Source organism: Eutrigla gurnardus (assembly GCF_963514095.1).
Source record: "Eutrigla gurnardus genome assembly, chromosome: 20".
In the NCBI taxonomy this organism is placed as follows: Eukaryota; Metazoa; Chordata; class Actinopteri; order Perciformes; family Triglidae; genus Eutrigla; species Eutrigla gurnardus.
The window spans coordinates 10,382,057-10,402,777 of NC_139931.1; the positions used below are offsets into that span (position 1 = coordinate 10,382,057).

The window sequence follows — 20,721 nt, forward strand, 5'->3', positions numbered from 1 at the left end:
TCTCCACACAATCCTGCGGACTGCAGAACAATCCAGATGATAGGCTACCAAGGAAAGAAGAAGAAGAAGAAGAAGAAGAAGAAGAAGAAGAAGAAGAAGAAGAAGAAGAAGAAGAAGAAGAAGAAGGAGGGAAAATGAGGAAAAAAACGTTTTTGGGGACGTGCCTCCGGTGACGCGCAGGGGCCTGCAGGGCGGCGTTTCTCAGGCGGAGTAAGAGCCCGACTGGGTGTGTGCGTGCGCCACATCTGGAATAGTAGCTACAGAGAAAAGAAGTCGAGAGAAGCAGATCCTCGCTCACACTCTTCACTCCAGCACTCCAGCTTTTCCCCCCTTCTCCTCCACGGAAAAACCTCTTTTCTTCGCCTTATTTGTAAGTTGGATTCGTGTATTTGCAGTTTTTGCTTTACGAACTGATTCATTTTTTTCATTCACTTTTTCCTACTCCCCCCTCCCCTACCTTCACTCACACAACAGGACGTCACTCCCGGACTTTAAATGGACTTTGGATTTACTTCTGCGTGGCGAAAAAGGGGCATCTCGGTGTCATATGAGGCGGTTTTTACCGGACAGGCTCGTTCGTGTGTCTCCATGTTTCCCTTTTAGACGCTCGTAGCGGAGAGTTGGAGGCTGTTCGAGGCTGTTCGAGGCTCACGCATGGCGGCACTACGCTGGAATGTTTCTCACGCAGATGGCTTGAGTTCGTTTTCCAGCAGCGTGTATCGATAAATCGGGAATCAGCCTCCTTCTCTCACACATCGACGTTATTTTCTAATGAGCGTTTTCGCTCATTATGCAAACACGAATTCTGATTTGTAGGCTAATTAAATCATTTGGACTTGGGGAAAAAAATGGAAAAAGGAAATGCATCAAAAGTTCAACATCGTGAAAACAATTGGGAGAGTCGATTTAGTTTCATAACTGCATGTTAGACTTAACACCTCGTATTTTAGCGCCATGAAGAAGAAAGTGGAGTTCCTTCCTTCTCCCTTTCTACGCTTGAGTGTAAGGCGATACTTTCACATTGAGGTAAACATTGCGGTTGGTTGCAGAAGAGAGGAAACAGCGCCATCTGGCGTCAAGATGAGCTGATATTGAACTGCACGTCTAACGGGTTGTTTTTTTTTGTTTTTTTTTGGAGGGATGGTGAACTCCTGTGGATTGACTTCTTTTTTTTGTCTCATGTATCCTCTCTAGATCTACTTGAAAAACAAAACAAAATGCTGCTCATCCTGCTCGGAGTGCTCGTTATGCACATAATCACCCTCATCCTTCTCATCGTGTCGACAGCGGCCAGTGTAAGTTCTCCTGTTCTACTTTATTCACTTTGAAATCGTGTGAGAAATAACAAAACACAAAGCAGAATGGAGCAGGGCCCTTGTGTGAATGAGCTCGACTCTAGAAGCCGTATTGATGTGCTCACGAACGGTGTCATTGCTCTCGGCTGTGCTGTGGATGCTGCAGTGTATTTAAATGTGTCTGTGTTGTTGTGTTTACCAGGCCTGGTCTGTAGGTGGGGAAGAGAGCAAAGATCTATGGTACAGTTGCAAGACAACCAATGGAGGCTACCACTGCATGCCGGCCAGCAGCGACGGTTTGTCAGCATTCCTGAAAAAAAAATGACAAAATTACATATTGTGCCTTCATTGCTTTTGCAAAAGTTGTGAATGTGTTTGAATGCCTGCTCTCCATCTGTCCTCTAGACTGGATCCAGGCGGTGCAAGCCCTCATGATCCTGTCCCTCCTCTTCTGCTTCTTCTCCCTCATCGCATTCGTGTTCCAGCTGTTCAAGCTAGTCAAGGGCGGACGCTTCTTCTTCACCGCCATCTTCCAGATCTTGGCAAGTGAGTATGACCTCATCGCACACTGACGGGTACACACCCCGACGCCTGGGTGGAGTCGCGAGGTCATCACGAGTCCACCTTCAGATCCCCCTCACCCCTGTTTCTCTCCTCTCCCCTAGGTGTGTTTGTGATGTGCGGGGCGATCATCTACACCGTGATGAGACCGGACGACGGGTCCGGAGCGCAGTTCGGCTACGCCTACGTGCTGGCCTGGGTGGCTTTCCCGCTCTGTCTCATCAGTGGCCTCATTTACATCGTCCTGAGGAAGAAGGAATGAGCGGAGGAGAAAAGAGGAGGGGTAGCTAGGATACCCCTTACAACGACATCGCACTGTGCCTACTGCCCACAGACCATAGACTGACATCCCAACAATACAACAAAAGTGCATGTGTCACTAATAATTTTAAACACAAAATGGAGACATTTATCACTGCTGGGGATCTTTTTTTTTTTTCTCCTTCTTTTTGCTGTATTACAGAATCCACTATATTCCCATCACATGCTGAAAAAATGTCACACTTGTTGGCTTTGTGGATTTTAAGCGTCACACAGTACAGATGTTTCCTGCGGTGACATGTTGTCTCCGATATGCGTTTATAAATGTGTTGGCGACAGATTGACTTTTGTTGCATGCCGGCACCCCCTCACCCCCACCCCACACCCCACACCCCACCCAACTTCTACAACTCCATCGCGCGTAATAACAAAGATGAGTCATCCTGCTTTGCTTCAGTACAAAGATGTACATAGTGTCTGTGGTTTTTAGACATATTTATAACATTTTTACATACATTTTGTACATAGTGTTGTCAAGTTAACATTGTCATGCTCATTTACGTGATAGAGTTATTTTTTGTCTCTCACAAATCATGCAGCTGTGCCAAAGAGATGTCCTTTAACCTGCCAGAGTATCAAGCTTTCTTTTTTTTCAAATTGTAGCTTGGACCCACGTGCCTTACTTAGAATATCTGTGTTCATGAAGGAAATGAGAAACTCCTCAAAATAAAAAATTAAAATAAGAAGCCTTAATAAGCCCCATGAAATATTTCTGAATTATCATTGTATTGATATGCCAAATAAAAAATATTTCTTTTTGCATTTTTGTAATCTAGTTTTGAAAAGAAATGGTGCTTTTTTATCTACTATTCTTGAAATGTATAGCCTACTTTGTGTTGCAAGTGTGTCATGTTCTGTGATTAATTTGCTTTGTACAAACCCCAGTTTGCATTTTTTTTTGTCAGTATTCTTCTAAATAAACCGTTTGAATTAATCATCGTTACTGTGGAAAGGTCAAGCTAAATGCAGAATTTACGGCATTTAACACACAGTGAGCGTTTTCACCTAGTTCCTGTTCAGAGGTAAAACTATGAACTCATACCAGCTGATTTATTAACTGCATATCATTATGGTAGAATGAGCAAATAACAGAAGTGATTTCAGTTCACACAGCTCCTTGTAGTAGCTTCATTGTACCACTTGATGGAGCTCTGACACTAAAAACCCTCCCAGAACATTCCCCCTCCTCCTCCAGAATGCTGTAAAATATCTGAACACTGCATAATCATATTTAGAGAAGATAAATGCATTGAGGTTAAATACAGAATACTGAAGAACGTCAAAGCTTTTGAAAGGTTAAATATCACAATTTTGTACACAGTGACTCTATGTACATTTGTCCAGACTGTAAACAGACGAACATGAAAATAAATGACAAAAAATAGACATTATTAGATCATCACAGTTATCTATCTGTCTCCATGCCTGACAAGTTTCCCTAATCCCACATTCATCCCATAATACAATATTTATTTTGCAGGTTACATGCATGGCAGCATATCTGTTTTTACTCATCAGCTGCACAGTGATGTCATAATAGCAATCTGTATTAAATAGCGCTATACTATTATGTTCCTTTAAAACAATTGGATGCTGAATAAACTGCGAGGATCACCATTAGATGTCAGTAGAGGATTTTATTCAAGTGTAGAAAGGTTTTTAGTCAGTGGTGGGAGAAGTATTCAGACCTTTGCAATATCACGGTGTAACTGCATTCCAAATTGTAGTAAGTAAGTAAAAGTACACATGAATCAAAATGTACTTAAAATACCAAAAGAAATATAAGTCATTATAAGGAACAGTCCATTTGAGAATCATCTCAAAAAGAAAATACGTTGAGGATCCCTCCTTATAACTCCACTAGATGGTGACTGCAAAACACTTTTCTTTTCATACATTTTACAATACAACAGCTCTTTTTTTCAAGTTTTTATAATCAGTTGAAACAACAATAAAAACTCTGAAGGTCATCGTTGAACTCATACAGTATAAAATGTATTGCTGTTTCTCCCATAATGAAGAGGATACATTTTTTCCACTGCTCTTTGAGATGTAAAACATGCAATACTGGGGGAACATGACACTAATCTTCTCTCGTGCTCCCCCTCAGAAGTTGGCACCACACTGGATTATTGGAATGCTCTTTGATCAAAAGCAGTTTATAGATGTCTTAAACTTAACATCAGAAACAAAGTTTATGGCTGCCAGCACTTACATGTAGAAAATTACAGTGTGCCCATAGTCTACAATGTGGTTCTAGCTTGTATGCCCCCCCCCCAAAAAAAAATGAACAAACAAACAATCCATAATTTTTGTTTCTCTGCAGCTTGATGAAGGTGAATTTTCTGCAGCTTCAGCCTCCTCTTCTTGGTGTTTCTGCTTCCTTATGTTTATCCACACCACCGGTGGACCAGTGGTTATAGAGACTGACTTCCACCGTCGGCATGTGGGTTCGAACCCCGCCTGAGGTATGCCACATGGGAGTGAATGTGATGAATGTGAGCTCAAATCAAAAACAACAACCAAAAACTTCAAACCTTGCGTTCTCATGCGTCGTTCGTTGCGATTTAGCGTCAATTTCAACTTCGAATTTCCGAATTTCCACCATCAACAAACAAGCAAGAAACAGTCAACAGGTAAGTCCAAGTGCCTAAGGGGTTGAGCTAGCTAGCTTGGTAAGCTAGCTAGCTTGACAGGCAAATATTTTTAAATTAATTTATATTAATATAATTTTTTTAAATATTAATTGAAAAAAATGACACTGAACAAATTTAAGTTTTAATTAACATGCAACGTTTTTATGTAATTAATGTTGGAATATTGTAAAAGATGATCCCACACCGGGAGTTAGACAGACCACCTGGATATAAACCAGCAGTTCTGACCATTAGGCCATCTGGGAAATACAAAACGTCCAAACGTGATATGATAAAGCTTCTTCTTTCTTTTTTTACCTGCGGACTCAATGGAGTTTACCTACCAATGATAGGCGAGTAACAAACGTTACTAGCCAATCAGAAGCGGAGTAGGGCGGGTCTTGGCTACCCCGTAAGTGTAGCTAGCGATGTCATGTTAGCATGTTATGCTCGGCTCAAAATGGATAACAGTTCATGAAACCCGGTGATGATGATGATGATGATGATGATGTAATGGTTGAGAAATGACTTAGAAACATGGCATAGATAGAAGAAAGTGGTCGAGACCGGAAGCCGTTTGGCAGTTTTCCCACGACCTGAAGAGGCCGGGCGCTTGTTTCTGCACGGCGGCCTCCAGGAAGCTACGTCAATCATCAGCGGTAAGAAAGCGCTCTTTGGGCTTGAATGGGACGCCGGTCACAACGCTGCTGTCCGTCATACTCTACGTTACCGGGAGCGATGGTTACGGCTGCAAGTGTCTTGAAAAGGAGTGGCTTTGTTTACAACCCGAAAACAATGAGGCAATGCGTGATAGTAGCCTTCTTGATTGCACTTTAACTACTTATTTTACCAGTTCTATAAGCACTTCAATCTTACTGTATTTTTATTATCTGTGTAGTTTCGTATTAATATATATTTGTATTTATTTATTTCTCATTATTTAAATTTTTTTTTTTAATTTAAAACGTTTTTGTATATAGTATTGCAGTAGTAGTGTTACATTGCACATACTCCCCCCCCCCATTATAATTATCCAGACATGATGTTGTCATAGAGAAGTGAATTCGTGGATCTCATGCATTAACCGTTAACTGCGCCTGTCGCTCATCATAGGAATCTCAAACCACTGCCTTTATACAGAGTGACAGCCCTTTACTATTTTACACCTCCGTTTGTAATAAATATATATATATATATATATATATATATATATATATATATATATATATATATATATATATATATAATATTTCATGAATTATACACATTTTACTCATTTGTAAACATATTGACATTAAACTGCCTCTCGTGCGTCTGTGACATCCTCTCACAACTTTCACAGTTGTTAGTTTGAAAAAGTCCACCTTCATTAAAAAGATCCAAATGATGTCACTATCCAGGCCCATGTAACCGTTGCCTAAACCAGAGCATCTTCAGACTCCAGACATGTTCAGAGGTGACACCAGCAGCCGCGAAGGATAAACACCAACCTTTTTTCAGCAGCCTACCAGACGCCAAGGTGCAATTACCAACGAGTCGCATACTACCCAACGCCATCTGTGCACACACTGGTACGCACATGTGCACATGTCGCATTACGTCATGCAGGCAAACAGAACACACACAAAAACATGTTCCATCTTTTTTTTTTATGTATAATTTATTCCTTATGGCTACTGAACAATCAGATGGAGGATTTAAGTCACATTGTCGGGTCCGTGGGTTAAAAGTGCTTTTCCTAACTTTGTTTGTGTTAGTCCTGACACAAAAGAGAGGCCAGTTAATGTTGCTCTGGTTAAAGTCCCCCGGCACACAGATAACATATTGAAGATGTCAAGAAAACTCCGGAGGCTTATAATGGCTTCACAGCTCCATTTCAAACGTGGTTAACCTTAAGGGTTATTTATCACTGGGAGGGTCACCGAGGGGCACTTAGTATTTACTGCAGGACATGCAGGATGGGGGTGAGGGGATCGAGGGGAAGCCACCTTCCTCACCATCCACTGGGTGCTTACTTTAGTGGCTGTACACATACATCAACACAGTTTAACTACTTGATAAAGACCAGGATTTCCCCACTTTTTTTAACAACCGACATTTATATTTAGGCGGTCAAGTGTTTTCCTCGGTATCCCAGGAACGCGCCAGGATCATTTCCATAAGTCTACGGTTGGGAATTTCTCTGGTGAGGAAGTAATGGTCGTGAAGCAGCGCACACAATGGGGCCGCAGCTAGCTGATGGGCCCTTGAATGGGACATGTGTGAACTTCAGAGGAGGCTGCGGCCCTCCTCTCGTCTTTCTCTTTAGATTTGTTGCCTTTTTATCCGCGGTGTCTGTCTCCTGGAACAAACCCCGGAGTCCTTCAGATGTTGGCCAAACCATAGAGAAAATGGGCAAGCCCAGTTTATTCAAAGCTGATTTCATCACGCCCATAAATCTCTGAGAAATCAAAGCCCATCTTATCCCCAGCCCTCTCCTCTCCCTTTGTCTTGCTAATACACATTAGAGTGCAGCTGGCTGCCCACTTTGACGGCTGCCTGGACAGGATCTGGGCAAAGTTGCAAATTTGGAACCTGGAGGCACCTTTGACCCATGACCCCTGCCGTTAAATCTTGCCACTGGCCTCCGCCTTAGACCCCCGCCATGTGGAAGAATCTCCCAGCTCCACTTCCTGCTCGAAGCGGCCTCAAACTCACAGGGAGCCATGAAGGCAGATGGGATAAAGATGAGAAGGGGATGAGAAGGGGATTTGTTTTTCCTCATCGGGTTAGTACGACCACAAACACAAAATAAATATATTCAAAATATATCTTAATTATGAACATTAAATCACCCATCCCTCATCCTGTGTACAGCTTTGTTTCACAGTCAGCTGTCAGGAGCGACAAAACCTCAACTACATACAGTATGGACTTCAAAAGGAAGAGAATATGGCCCATTTTCAGTAAAGTTTTAAATAAAGTTTCAGCACCACAGTGTGCATCCACTCATCCCAAGTGACCCTGAATACTATTTGATTCAAAACACAGCTTCTGTAACTTCAGACTTAATTAAAACAGTGTGTTGTTAATAATTTAGTGCCGGCAGCGAGACTCTACCAGTCACAACCATTGAATGAGAAGAGAGGTGGTCACATGGGGAGGGGGAAAGAAGAGAGAGGAAACTTTACTGCTATTTTATGCACTAGTTTATAGATGTGGTTCTATAAATATCGGGGAGGGATTTGGGATGTGGTGTGAACATTTGGTGCTTCAATATGTTTTTTTTTTCACTATCAGAATATGTATCAGTGATGTTACATGAATGTAGTCGTATTATGACGAAAAATTAAAAACTAAGATTGGATTTCATAAATAGTTATTCTAATCACAATAGAAAGACTTTGGTTTCAGATATTTGTTCTTCTTGGCGATCAGATGGGGAAATAGTAGCCAACATGGATAAATAAAAAAAAACTATTTTATTTTTTTCAGTAAAGTCCCCATTCATTTTTTTGTCTAAAAAGTTCCTGAAAGCAGTTCCTATGACACAGAGGGTCATGTGACCCTCGCTGCTGTTTCACCTGCTTAGACTGCCTGCAGTGGACACAGGATCTGCATCCATAGGAGGCCCTAAGTATTCATGACGGGGGCCTTGAGGCTCCTTTTCTTCCTGCCCATGTCCGCGTCTGGAAGCCCCCTTACAATACTATCCGAGTGTGGAGACACTTTATTAACCTTTTGTTGGAAAGCTACAACACTATCCTAGCGGAGATGATTTAAAATATGTTTCTAGACTTTAGCGTTCCGTAAAAAACATTTTGAGAGTGACATCGAAACTCTCAAAAGCTGCGTGGCCACTAGCCAGCAACAAGGGTTTCCATACTGGCACCATGAGGCTACTGAGGCAAACATTTCTCCTGTAATTATACAACAGTGAGTCTGAGGGTGTCTTTTCCGCTCTCTGGTGTTTCATCCGTGAGCACAGCTCCTCCAAATTAGAGAGCAATGTGGCGGCGCATCACTGTTGGGAAACATGGAGCGGCGGTTGCGCAACTGCTGATCCATTTATGGGATTCAACTTGGCTTCCCACATTGGAGCTGGAGATGAAAATATGCAGATAATTTGAGAGAGCTTGTGAGAGCTTTCACATCCAGGCACGTGAGGATGATTACGCACACAAAGTGGCAGAAAAATGATTTGAAATCATAGATGTAGACGACGGCAAAGGAGATTATCCTCTCTTCACGCGTAAACGAAGAGGCGATCACCCCCCAAAAAAGGAAGATATTAAACGTATTTGATCATTTTTGTCTATGAAATTGTGTCTTAGCAAAGACTTAAGTCTCTTATTGAGTGCCAGGAGACCGCTTGCAGAGTCAGAGGGTGACAGTACAGAAATAAATCCCACTATACAGTACTCCCAGAATTAGTGTCTCCGTGTGTTTGACTGAAACTGCAGCATTTCTTGTAAATTCAGCTAGCTTGTGAATATTAGCATTTTGTTTTGTGTAGTTCTTCTTTTACTATCGTGTTTTTATTGCATCATTATTGGATTTATCATACAGTGGACCCCTGATATAGATGGATACACAAATACACGCGTATTATAGATCCAATTACAGCCATTCATCTGTCAGCGGGCTAAATAAGCCCGAGAGGCGGATGTGATATCTGCTGGCAGATCAAATGAAGGATGGCGGTCGTGCCCTAAATGAGGGGTCAAACTGAAGTAGCTGTGTTATTTCAACCCCAGTGACCCCGGCCGGTGGGCCCCAGTCTCCCCAGTGGCTTTCAGAGTGGATGGGGAGTTGAGACCAAGCCCAGCAATGGGTGTTTGTAGTGGGTGTCTTTTGTTTGTCTCTGGTGACTGATGATCAGAGTCCTGGTGGCTGCCTCAATACTGGAATATGGAAAGCTAGAGTTACACCTTCAGCAAACACTCCACTGCCCAAAGTTCAGGGAAGAAAGGCAGATTGCTTGGATCAACTGAAAGCTTCACATACTAAGACCTACACACACACACACACACACACAGTCAGGATACTTTTCCTATCTATGTGATTCGTCAGCAGTAAAATCCCACAGATGATCTGCATCCTCTGACTGGATCTTCATCTCGAGATTCACTACAAGTTAAGTTTACACCAATTCATTCTCATTTGTCATCAATTGAAGAATGAATGGGGCCAAAATATCTCCGTAGGCAGGAGATCCGCTCTGTCGTTGCTGTGCTGCAGCTGCATTCGGATCATCCCACAAGCTATAACCTTTTTTAGCTTCTGTGTGTTTTAATCTACTCTTAATAGCATTTTGATAAAGTTTAAAGGGTGTAAACACTGTTATTCAAACAAAATGCTGTTATTTTTGAGGAGATTTGAAGCAAAGCAATTCAATCCTATCTGCAAAAATCCAAGTGCAGGAATGTATGAGTGAGAATTCCCAATTAGGGCTTTAAAGAGTGTTGACGATAGAGACTAGACAATGTAAGCAACACGGACGCCAGAAAACCTTTTTAAAGCTTTTGGCATCAACCTGTAAACACTAAGGAACCCCAGCTGTAAGCGGTCTAAATCTTGTTATCCCGTAGTTAACCCTGTCGGTGACAATGGTCAGACACCTAAATATTAAGACAGAGAGAGAAAAAGGGGGAAAACGTCTGCTCGGATACTCACTTATGGGTTCAGATGGGGTTAATAGGTTCCCACTGAACGTCTGCATTGTGCAAATATTGACAGTGGCTCCGTCGTCTCATCTAATGACCCGGACCACATCTGATCTCTCCTCCGGTCATCCTACGGCTGCTCTGGGATCACTCCACTTCTGTCCTGAGCAAATCCAGACCGGTCTGGGTGTACCAACACCTACATCGCTAACGATTACCCAGAGATGGGAGATTTAGGGTAATTGGAATGCACATTAAATTATCATGAAGCACTCGAGAACAATCTGACTTGAATTAACGAGAAGTGTGTAACATTACCTTCAATACAATATTATTATTTCTGGGGATGGGCGTTATTATCATTATCTGAATCCCAATTCAATTACTATATTATTAGGAAACAAGTCTAATTTTCGAGTTAACATGAAATATAAGACCAAGACAATAATTGGTGAGGCTATAGTGTAACTCCGTCAGTTTTGCGTTCCATGTATCAATTAGCATCTGATTGAAGCAATTAAAAGCCGAGAGAGTTTATTAGCCAGCGTTCGCGTGGAGCACTTCAGAGAAATGTGTTGAAAACCACTCCTTTGCCCGGGAGAAGTGTCTGTCTGCAACAACACGTTTTCTATTATGCCGCTTATATCTAAATAAAAAGTGAACTGAGAGATGCCATGTTAAATTCAGACATCTCTGAAAGCCTCTTATTTAATACCTCATTGACTGACGGTGTCAGAGGAACCGCCCCAGGCCCACACAAAACTGTAAACCCTATAAATAAGATTTGGAAATGTCTGAACTGGTGAGTGAATTTTTCATTACAAGAAAACACTTAAACCTCGGTGCACCCTCCACATTATACTGTCAACTATATCTCGGGCTACTGGAATATAGCTTATAAATAACATTTCGAGGAGACATAGAGGAAATGAAGTAATCATAAATATCCTAAACAAAACAAAAAAGCAGATTCATTGTTCTTTCTTCAACAACAGAATCTGCATTCTTTGAATACCTTCAAACGCCTCCAGTGACAACGGCAAACAATGGCGATCATTAGCCATATCGAAAAGAGCATCGACTAATGAGCCAGTTAACCTTTCAACCTGCAGACACGAGGGCTCCTGATTGGCCAGTGAAGTCGAGCATGAAGTCTTGTGTCACTTCCATCAAACCAAGATAGCGAAGCTTTGTGGACAATCATCTGTCATCTGTTTTTATCTATTTTTCCCGTTCCAGAGCCTGCATTTAATTAAGGCATGAAAAAAAAAAATGACAATAGATACATCTGGCCAATAGCGAGTAGTGTGATGTAAAGAAGAGGACATTAAATCACGGACAGACACCCTTTTGAAATCCATCTTTCATCCTCTGCTCCCTGAACTCTCAGCACGGTTATAAGCATTTCATTTTTTAAGAAGTCTGTAAACTTGGCTGGAGGAAAACTTTTTAATTACTTCCTCCTTGTCAAAGAAACTGATGGCTGTCAGAGCCTTGACCCTTTTCTCCTTGCGTTTGAAAGAAGCATAACCTGCATAACTTACACCCATTCATCCGAGATTTAAAAAAAAAAAAATATATATATACACTGCGGCATTGATGCCCACCGTTGACCATTGTTACGTGTGACCTATCAGAGCAGAAATAAGATCTTTGACAGAGGTGACAAGTGTTTTTACAGCTCCGTCGGCTCCTCGAGCCTGCATACGCACTGTGATAAGACTTTTCCATCTGTGGGTGTAGAAGTGTCAGGAAGCCTTTTTTTTTTAAAGCTTCACCCCATGTTCGTTTTGTCAACACTTAACGTCTGGGTCATAAAACGCTAGGATTCATGGGAGGAAGCTCTGGGTTAGCCAGGGGATAAGATGACGATTTGAAGCACGGCGGTCAAGCACTGCCTCGCCACGGCCTCAAAGCTGTACATCATCGCAGCCAAGCACGACGACTGGTGAGCAGTTAATAAGTCGTCGTGGGTCATGTGACGCAGAAGAAATCACCGTACGGGATCTTTAAAATATGATGGGACAGGAAAATAACATGCATAAATGCATAAATACATGGAGGGGCCATTGATTGCCAATGTGTGATAGGACCATCCAAAGACAGGGCTGTATGTCACATGCTCCTACCTCCACCAGCCCCCACCCCATTTCCCACGAGCACAAGAAACATAAATCTGATCTGCCCATAAAACTCTGCCCTCAGCTGCGATAAACACTTAGAGGTAAACACACTCACTCCCACATTCCTTTGCACACAGACCGCTTTAAAACCTTATCTTAAAACCTGTCAAAAAACGTGTTGTTTTTTTTTTAGCGCCGGTTGTGTGTAGCTTGCTGCACAGCCAGATGTTTCCAGACCACAGCAGCCTCACGCTTAGCCCGTGTCCCACACTTAACCGCTGCCGAAGACATGAGCTGACCGATCCTGGAGGCTGCGGCTCACCCGAGTCTGTTTGCTCTCGATGCAGCATGAGAAAACACCATCAGGCTGCATGATGTCTGTTGTGGGCAACACTTTGACAACCAGTGACATGCTGACACATGATGCTGCAGGAGTGTTCTCACTGGGTTTTTTTGTTTTTGTGTATCCTTTTTTTGTTAGCAGTCAAAACAATGTTTACATTTTCAAAAGTTTTTTCAAAATTAAATTAATTGCCCAATTTTTTTCTAGACATGGTAACAAGGAAATTGAACTTATTTGTGTATAAGAAACATATACATAACTTGCATCCGACACAAATTATTATTTATCTTAGTGCATAAATGGAGGAAGTTAACAAATCAACGTCCATCCGTTCTCATCGGAAATAATTTAAAAATGTCGGTAGCTGTACAAAATCAGACAACTTGTCATGCTAATACATGGCATAAATTCTTAATTCACGCCCCATAAATTATCTGACATGAAGCACTATGTGAACCCCGGGCTGTTGCTGAACTCTGACATGGATCCGTGTTAGGCGCCGGAATAACAAGTGAGCAACGAAGACGAGGGCGAGTGCAGAGCAGCCGTGTCAGCTATTATACTGCCTTCAATTTAAATTAAGAAATTGGTGGTGTGCACTTGCCTCCTGTCTTAAGAAGCTTTTCGAAAAGATTAATTGCTTCAGACCAGGCTCTCACAATGTAGGTCAGATATTGAGCTTTTATTTTCGTCGGTTCATTATTTGCAGGAGGAAGGAGAGAGAGAGAGAGAGAGAGGGAGGGAGAGCCCTTTGAAAGAAGCCTCTGAACCTTCCTCTGAGCCGTACTCTTGCTGTCTCTGGGTGGAAGTTGAGTTCCTGATGAGCTAAAAGCCAGTTTTCAAAGTTTGTAGGGCATGAAGCCATCTTTAAAGCTGACAGGGCTTTGATCCTGCGGTTTGCCATGATTTGTTTTTGATTAATGTGGAATTTGGTCTTTTTTTTTTTATTCACATGGATACGCCCCCACCCTGTTAACACACATGCACGCACAGACACATCGTCCTTAGCCCCTTAAACACAGTCACACAGCACTGACAAACCAAATGCAAGAGATGCCAAAACACAGCTGAATCCCCCCCCCCCCTGAAAAATACTGCATCCCAGCGCTGCGGGGAGCTCATCGCAGTTTTCGGCTGGTTGGAGAACAAGGGAAGAAAAATGTCACCCCGCAGCCAAAATGTAAGAAAAAAAAAAAAAAAAACTGAAAGAATTTGCAGAAATATGGATTAGTAAGTATCCTGGAAAGCGCTTGTTGCAGTTGAAGCCAGGCCACAGTAAACTGAGGATGTTCCAGGTGAAACAAGAGAATGTTTTTATTTGCCTTTTAGACGTCAAATACATGCATAACTGGCCAAGATAAAATTAAAAAAAAAACACTTCTGTAAACTCCTCACGTCTCTTTAACCTCAGCAGACGTTTGAACCTCATGCTCCTGTCTGTCTCTGTTGTGTATATATATATATATATATATATATATATATGAGTGGGAACCTTTTCTTTCTGATGACAATGCGTTTCAAAGTAAGCAGCAGGCATGATCTCAATAGCAATGGGAATGAGTTGAGAGAATTGATGTCAAAGTTAGGTTACGCACACAAAACCAAATCATAATAATGCTGAGTAATGAGTCAGACTAATGAGCCACACAGCCTATTCCCAGAATATAATATCATCACAACGATAACAACTGTATAGCTGGAGAAATCATTGAATTAGTCTGCCCTGTCTCTCCGAATATAGAGCTACTCCCAGTCCTCTGAGCCACGGGTCACTGGTTAGTTGAAATGCTTTAGCGAGTGACCAGCGAGGGAACGCAAACTGTTTAAGTTAATAACTGGATGTAGCAGCGATTAAGTCACAACACCGTTAACGTGGGATGACATCAAGTAGAAAGTGTGTGTGTGTGTGTGTGTGTGTGTTCTTAAGCAACGAGGACATTAATTGCAAGGCCGAACCACCCACCCACATTATTTCCCGCCCACCCTTGTTGAAGGTTGCTGCAGCGGCCAAGTCAGGAGAGCCGGCGCTGGGCAGAAAGCAGGATCGAGCGGGTGGTCGCCTGGAAGCCCACTCCATAAAACATCTCTGCACACGACGCTTGGAAACATACTTGGCCTTGTGCTTAAAGATTTCCCATTAAATCTACTTTTCTTCGCCATCCTTTTACTCTGTTAACAAGTGGATTAATCTAATGTATATATACTTATTTTTATGCATTTATTTGCACGTCTGACACAGGAACACTGTTTCACCACCTCAAGCTCTAAATTAAGCGGAGAAGCTATTTCAGGAAAGGGTCGGAATAATAATGTCACATGAAATACAATCCACGTTGATGTACCCTTCAGCCGCAACAATCCTTCCCCTAACCTTAACAAAGTCGTTTTTTCCAACTATGCCTTGGCCATAGATTATTTCCCCGCCTTAAACCACAGTTTCCATGCACGGATATCGCAAGAAAAAAAAGGTTTGCCGTTGAACATAACCCAAGATGAAGCAGATCAAGATGAAGATGTCTGAAGCAGACAAATCATATTATTTTCTGATTATGATGGCTAAGCAGAAATGCCATCATTATTGCTTGCCCTCTGCCCGTTCTGTGTTTATTTTTATGCAGCTTGTGTCCAGAGGGTTGAAGAAAGAAGCTGAAATTCATCTCCTCTCACTATGTGTTATTTGACTCAAAGCGATGCCAACCCCCAAATTCCTCCCTTTGATGGGATACTTTCTTCTTGAACGGCGCGTTTACACTCCTCATACAGGCTCTGACAGGTGAGAAGAGATTCTTAAGGTTGTGTATAAAAGATCGGAGGCATTTGATTGAAACAAACCTTGATAGGTCTGGAGCCTCACCTTCTCAGACTAGCACAGCGGCACTCAACACCAAATCCAACACTCACTCGCTGAGCAGTTAAATGGGACGTGACACGTGAAGGAAAACAACAGAACAAAAGGCCGTTTTTTGGCGTTATAGATGAGAAGCATGGCCTAAATAAAGATCTCTGTTGTGGTAAAAGCTGAAATTAATTCCATACTGCGACCGGCTTCCCGTCCCCAAATCGTCAGGCTGAAAGGCAGGGCGGCTGAGAATGGGAGCATCTTGATTGTGCACCTTGTTACACCACGAAGCACTTCTGGAGATGTTAATGATGCCGGGAACAGCCGCCAGCGGCACCCACATGTGATATTACACAGTTTCTACATGTCGCGCGCCAGTGGCTGTGTTGTGTCAGCCTCATTGTGCCGCGAAGAAGGAACGAGAGAAGATCAGAGGAGGTTTGGAGCTATAATAGGTCCTCCACATAACTTGGCCCAGCTGGTGTACACCCACAGAATGGGGGTGGGGGGTGGGGGGGCACAAACCAAACTGGAATTTGGGGTTCAGCATGTTGTCTCACAATGTGACTTAATGGAAGTCATCAAAGGGAAAAGCAGTTGAGAGTAAGGTTTTGAATGAATTACAGGATAATTGCTGAGGCTTTTAGATGTGGTATGATGCAGCAGTGGCTTGGATATGGGGGGGGGAGTGGCAGGATTCCTGGTGAGAGGAGAGCTTGACTTGGGGATGCATTCTTTGGCAGCTCCACTGGTTGGCTAAATTAATGATTGGAGTTTGTTTGGTCGTATGCCTGCGTTTCTCTCATATCATCAGACGTGTTTCCAGTTTGAGCAGTCTCCAAAGAACAAAAAAATTACTGTAGCGACGAAAAGAAAGCACAAGGAATTCTCCTCTATAGAGCCCACGACGGAGCGGGACCTTGATGTTCGCTGCTTTTCAACTGAGGACAGCAGGGGGAGGGAGATCAAGGACAGGACTTATTCAGATCAGGATTCTTTCACAAGCTTTATTTATATAAGAAATGAAATGTGCTAATAAATGTGAATGCCTTTATATAATTTCAGCAAATGTTTCCCTTATTTGGTTGTTAGAATTTGATGCCCTTTGGGTTTGTAATGTGCTGGGCTGTGTTCCATACGGAGTTATGGATGTGATTATTTGCGCTTTAGCACGTAACCACTGTAACGATCAAAAAATAACGCTGAGTCACAACTTTTGTTCTGACTCACGACGGCCCTGCTCTTCATTAACTCTCTCTCTCGACCACCGGAATTAAGCATGAATCAAAAAATCCTCATTGAGGAGATAAGCGATATGTTTGTATGGATGGGTGATAAACAGGGGCTGTCTCGGGACATGCCTTGCTCTATGTTGGCGTTAATTTCCGTTTAATCCCAGGAGCAGGAGTTTAACTAACCAATTAATTGCGAAATCTGAATAAATCCCCGAAAGCCTTAAAATGATCTGTGTGAGCTGTTTCTCCCATGCTCAAGGCACACATATTACAGTCCCGAGTTCATTTTTATTGTAAGATCTCGGTTAGAAGTCCTTGAGTCATGAACTCCCACTCTGCCCTTTTATCCTCGTCCACAGTTTTAATAAAATCTATTCCACAACATAACTAGAAAGTATAGTGCCATAAGGGCCTGTCTCTGCCATGTCCAGTAATCAGAAACACTATTTTAAAAATATCCTTATCTACAACACGCATATGTAGAGATAAATGGAACTGTCTGGTCCTGAGGCCAGCTCAGACAGTGCGATGCTTCCACTCCAGATTAGCACCAACTAAAGGGCGAGGATCCTGCTGCTTGGCCTCTGCAGACCCCCCCCCCCCTCCCCCTCAAGGTCCAAATCTTGGAATATGAAGGTGACATTGGTCCGTAGAGAACAGAGGGGCTGTAGACACCTCATTACGGAGAAAGCAGGATAAGACTGGAAAAGCTCAGAGTTGTCTGAGCTGGGTGGGGTCACAGGTGGTGGAGTCTGAGCAGCTAATGCTGATTTTCTGTCTTGGCCCCCGTGTGATCAATGCTAATTAAAGGAAATTACAAAAAGCTTTGGAGACAATACCTCATACAAACAGATTCTTAAGTGGCGAGTGATTTATGAGAACACCCATTTTCTTGTATTTGAATTTCTTCTAACACAATATACAGGTGGTCCGGACCTGTCATACAAGTCATGTGCAATTAGCCTGCTGTTAAGTTTTTCAGTAATGGATTTACTTTGAACACATTTCTAGTTTTAAAACCGTTTTTTATCACCCTTCATAATTATATTTATATTTTACCATTTGACTCTACAATTAAAATATAATTGTAAATGCATTCATATTGCCGAACAATATCACCATTCATTTAAATTGGCTTTTCATGCTATTGTATAACAGTACGATATCAATACGAACATCTCAAACTGCAAAACATCTCATTTCCTTCTCTCCCGCTGCAGCCATCGATCTGGAGGAAAGACCTTTTTTCAAACCACATGTTATTTATTTCGGTGACAGTACGACCCTCAGGTGACACGACATTAACAGCAGTCATTATGTTCCCCGCTCCTTGGCTTCAGCACGTCCCGTAATTCTGCTGCTGACGCTGGAAGAAAATGGCAGACTCTCCTTTATGGATCTCTGAAAGAAGGACATCAATATAGGGAATATGGGGCAGGCAGCCTTATATGGTATTATTGGGACCGTTAATTCTCATGAATGCTCAGTTAGGCATTCATCAAGTTTCCACTGCTCATTTACATCGTGAAAGTTAGGAGTGTTTCCTGAATCTAAAAAGAAGGACGGGAAAGTTATGATAAGAATATCAAAATGTCAGTTGTGGCACATTAGTTGAGGCAAGAAAGCTGCTCATGCTTTTTAATGTGTTTTGAGCAGAGTTTGTCAGATATTGAGCTTTGTGCCACAATTCAGTGTTTTTTGCGATCAGGGGCTCGGTGAACGAAGTAGAGCGATAAAGCCATTACAAAGGCATGCCACTGGGATTTGGAGAGGACCAGTCTGGCCTAATGGGGAGCCCAAAGTGGTACCAGGCAGGCGGGCGACTGCAACAAATAGCGCCGGGAGACCACAGGATGAACATTAAAGGCCAAACTGCCCATCTTGGTCGGAGGGCACTTCCCCCCTAATCCCTTTCCTCCAGGGAATCTCTAGTTACAACACGTGGATTTTCTTTTACTGGCGGTAATGAAATGTTCAGTCTTCGCAACATCACTCTGTACTCCGAACAACGAGATCTTTCGAGCTTTTCATAAACATCTGATCTAAATTAAGCAAATAAAAAATGTTGAGCACCATATGAAGTCTAATAATCTAATTGAACAAAAGCCTGAAGCCCTGATGTATGAGATCAGCTGTTTTGTATAAGACTGTTTTCTAAGGTTAATGAGTGGCAGTGTTATTATGATGACAACAGCACACAAAGTAAAGGTATGCTAATGCTTGGAAGCTAATTAGCGTCAGTGCAAATACTAGAAAAGTGACTAATGAGAGGTTTGACGGCTCTTTACGCATCTGTTTTAGCCCACCGTGCGCTAAAAATAAGTGAAAGTGTAGTATGGAAACATGTTAGAGAGACTCGATAACGTTCACAACTCAGCGTGTAACAGCAGGCAAATAACCTTCCCTCTTTGCTCAATCAAATTCCCAGATGTTGAATAAACACAATTAATTTACACATTTTCACCCTGCATTGTCCTTTCTTTTAAAGCAATGCTGCTCAAGAAAATGAATTGTTGCTACTGAACCACAGCTCTTTTGCATTTGAACAGATGCCTGAGGAAACCTGCCTTGTTATTTTAGGGACAACGTGTTGGGAAATGTTCAGTTACGCGACGTGTTGACACGTTTGCAGATGCAAGCGAGCATTGGCAGCGCTGGGTCCGCCAGCGAAGGAGCCGATGTACATTAGCAGCACAGCTAGATCCGACCTGACAAGCCCGAGATCGAGGTGTGGCTGCGTTGTTCACAAATCTGTAATTTAGAAGGGGAAAAAACATCTGCCTCGTCTTCAAACATGAATTCTCACCCGTGTTGTATTTGGGGTTACGCTGTAAATCGAGTTGGTCCTCCACTACAGCAAGGCTGCCATTTTGTAAAAGGGATTAGATTGGGATTAGCTATGTCAGCGCATATATGTCCACTCCAAGTCTACTGTCTCAGATTAATGCTTGCCCTTCCCATCGGATTAGGCTTTAAGGTCTGGACAATGCAGAATAAGAGATTAAGGGCCAGAGAGGAAGGCAATTGTCTTATTAACTTGTGAAACAAAGTTTAACCACAGAAAGAACGATCACCTCCCCGTTCTCTTCTTCCTGTTTTGGGATCTCTGCAGAGTTCAGAGATGCTGCTTCACAGTACTTGAAGATAAATACCAGTATTTAAAGACACTTCAGCTGCAGCAGAACAGTAAGGCTACTTCCTGTTATTCAGCCAAATCCACGAACATTTGCTGTTCCATAACCTTTTCCCACTTCCATGAAAAGAAAAACAAATCTGAACAAAATAGACTTAACAACTTTGGCTCTTGTATGTTGGCTAACCTTCTACAAGAGCTCGCTCTTTTCATGTTAGTGAAAAGGTCAGAAATTCAGATAAAAGTACCAAAAAACAAATTGAATCCCTTCAAGGTGGATTGAATAAAAAAAAAAAGTCTGATGTCATATTCTCCGCAAGGACATGTTGAACTCACTTCTTTTCATTGACATCACAATGAGGTGAGTTCGTCCTGCTGCCGGCACCCGAATCCTTTTCTGTACATCTGTAAACAGTCTGATGTTGATGCTCTGTTTTTCTCCGCTCTGATTCTATTCCCCGCTGGAAGCTGCCAAGTGGACGTGTGAAGTCGCTTGATGCTCGCGGCTGCCAGGTGTCTTATTTTCCCCAACCTTCAAACAACAGCGTCCTCCCTTACAACAGCCTGGAGGGATGTGCGCTAACAGCAAA

General features: G+C 42.4%; 1 protein-coding gene and 1 long non-coding RNA gene across 2 annotated transcripts; one reads left to right on the forward strand and one right to left on the reverse strand.

The window, feature by feature from the left end:
• The first annotated feature begins 255 nt into the window (after nt 1-255).
• Nucleotides 256-3,107, forward strand: pmp22a (peripheral myelin protein 22a). The gene is made up of 5 exons (XM_084037150.1): nt 256-370; nt 1,195-1,295; nt 1,498-1,591; nt 1,701-1,841; nt 1,961-3,107. The coding sequence occupies exons 2-5, from the start codon at nt 1,218-1,220 to the stop codon at nt 2,116-2,118; spliced, it is 471 nt and encodes a 156-aa protein (XP_083893276.1). The 5' UTR covers nt 256-370; nt 1,195-1,217; the 3' UTR covers nt 2,119-3,107.
• LOC311031046 lies at nt 2,130-3,570 on the reverse strand. Its single transcript, XR_014599033.1, has 2 exons — nt 2,515-3,570; nt 2,130-2,484 (listed from the first exon to the last, which is right to left on the reverse strand). It is a non-coding gene; the product is annotated as an uncharacterized lncRNA (long non-coding RNA).
• Between the last annotated feature and the right edge of the window lie 17,151 nt (nt 3,571-20,721).

Bases quoted from the DNA above. Each gene is read 5' to 3' on its own strand.
- pmp22a (XM_084037150.1), top strand. From the start codon at position 1,218: ATGCTGCTCATCCTGCTCGGAGTGCTCGTTATGCACATAATCACCCTC. The intron at 1,296-1,497 runs GTAAGTTCTCCT...TGTGTTTACCAG, and splicing joins TCGTGTCGACAGCGGCCAGT to GCCTGGTCTGTAGGTGGGGA. The intron at 1,842-1,960 runs GTGAGTATGACC...CCTCTCCCCTAG, and splicing joins CATCTTCCAGATCTTGGCAA to GTGTGTTTGTGATGTGCGGG.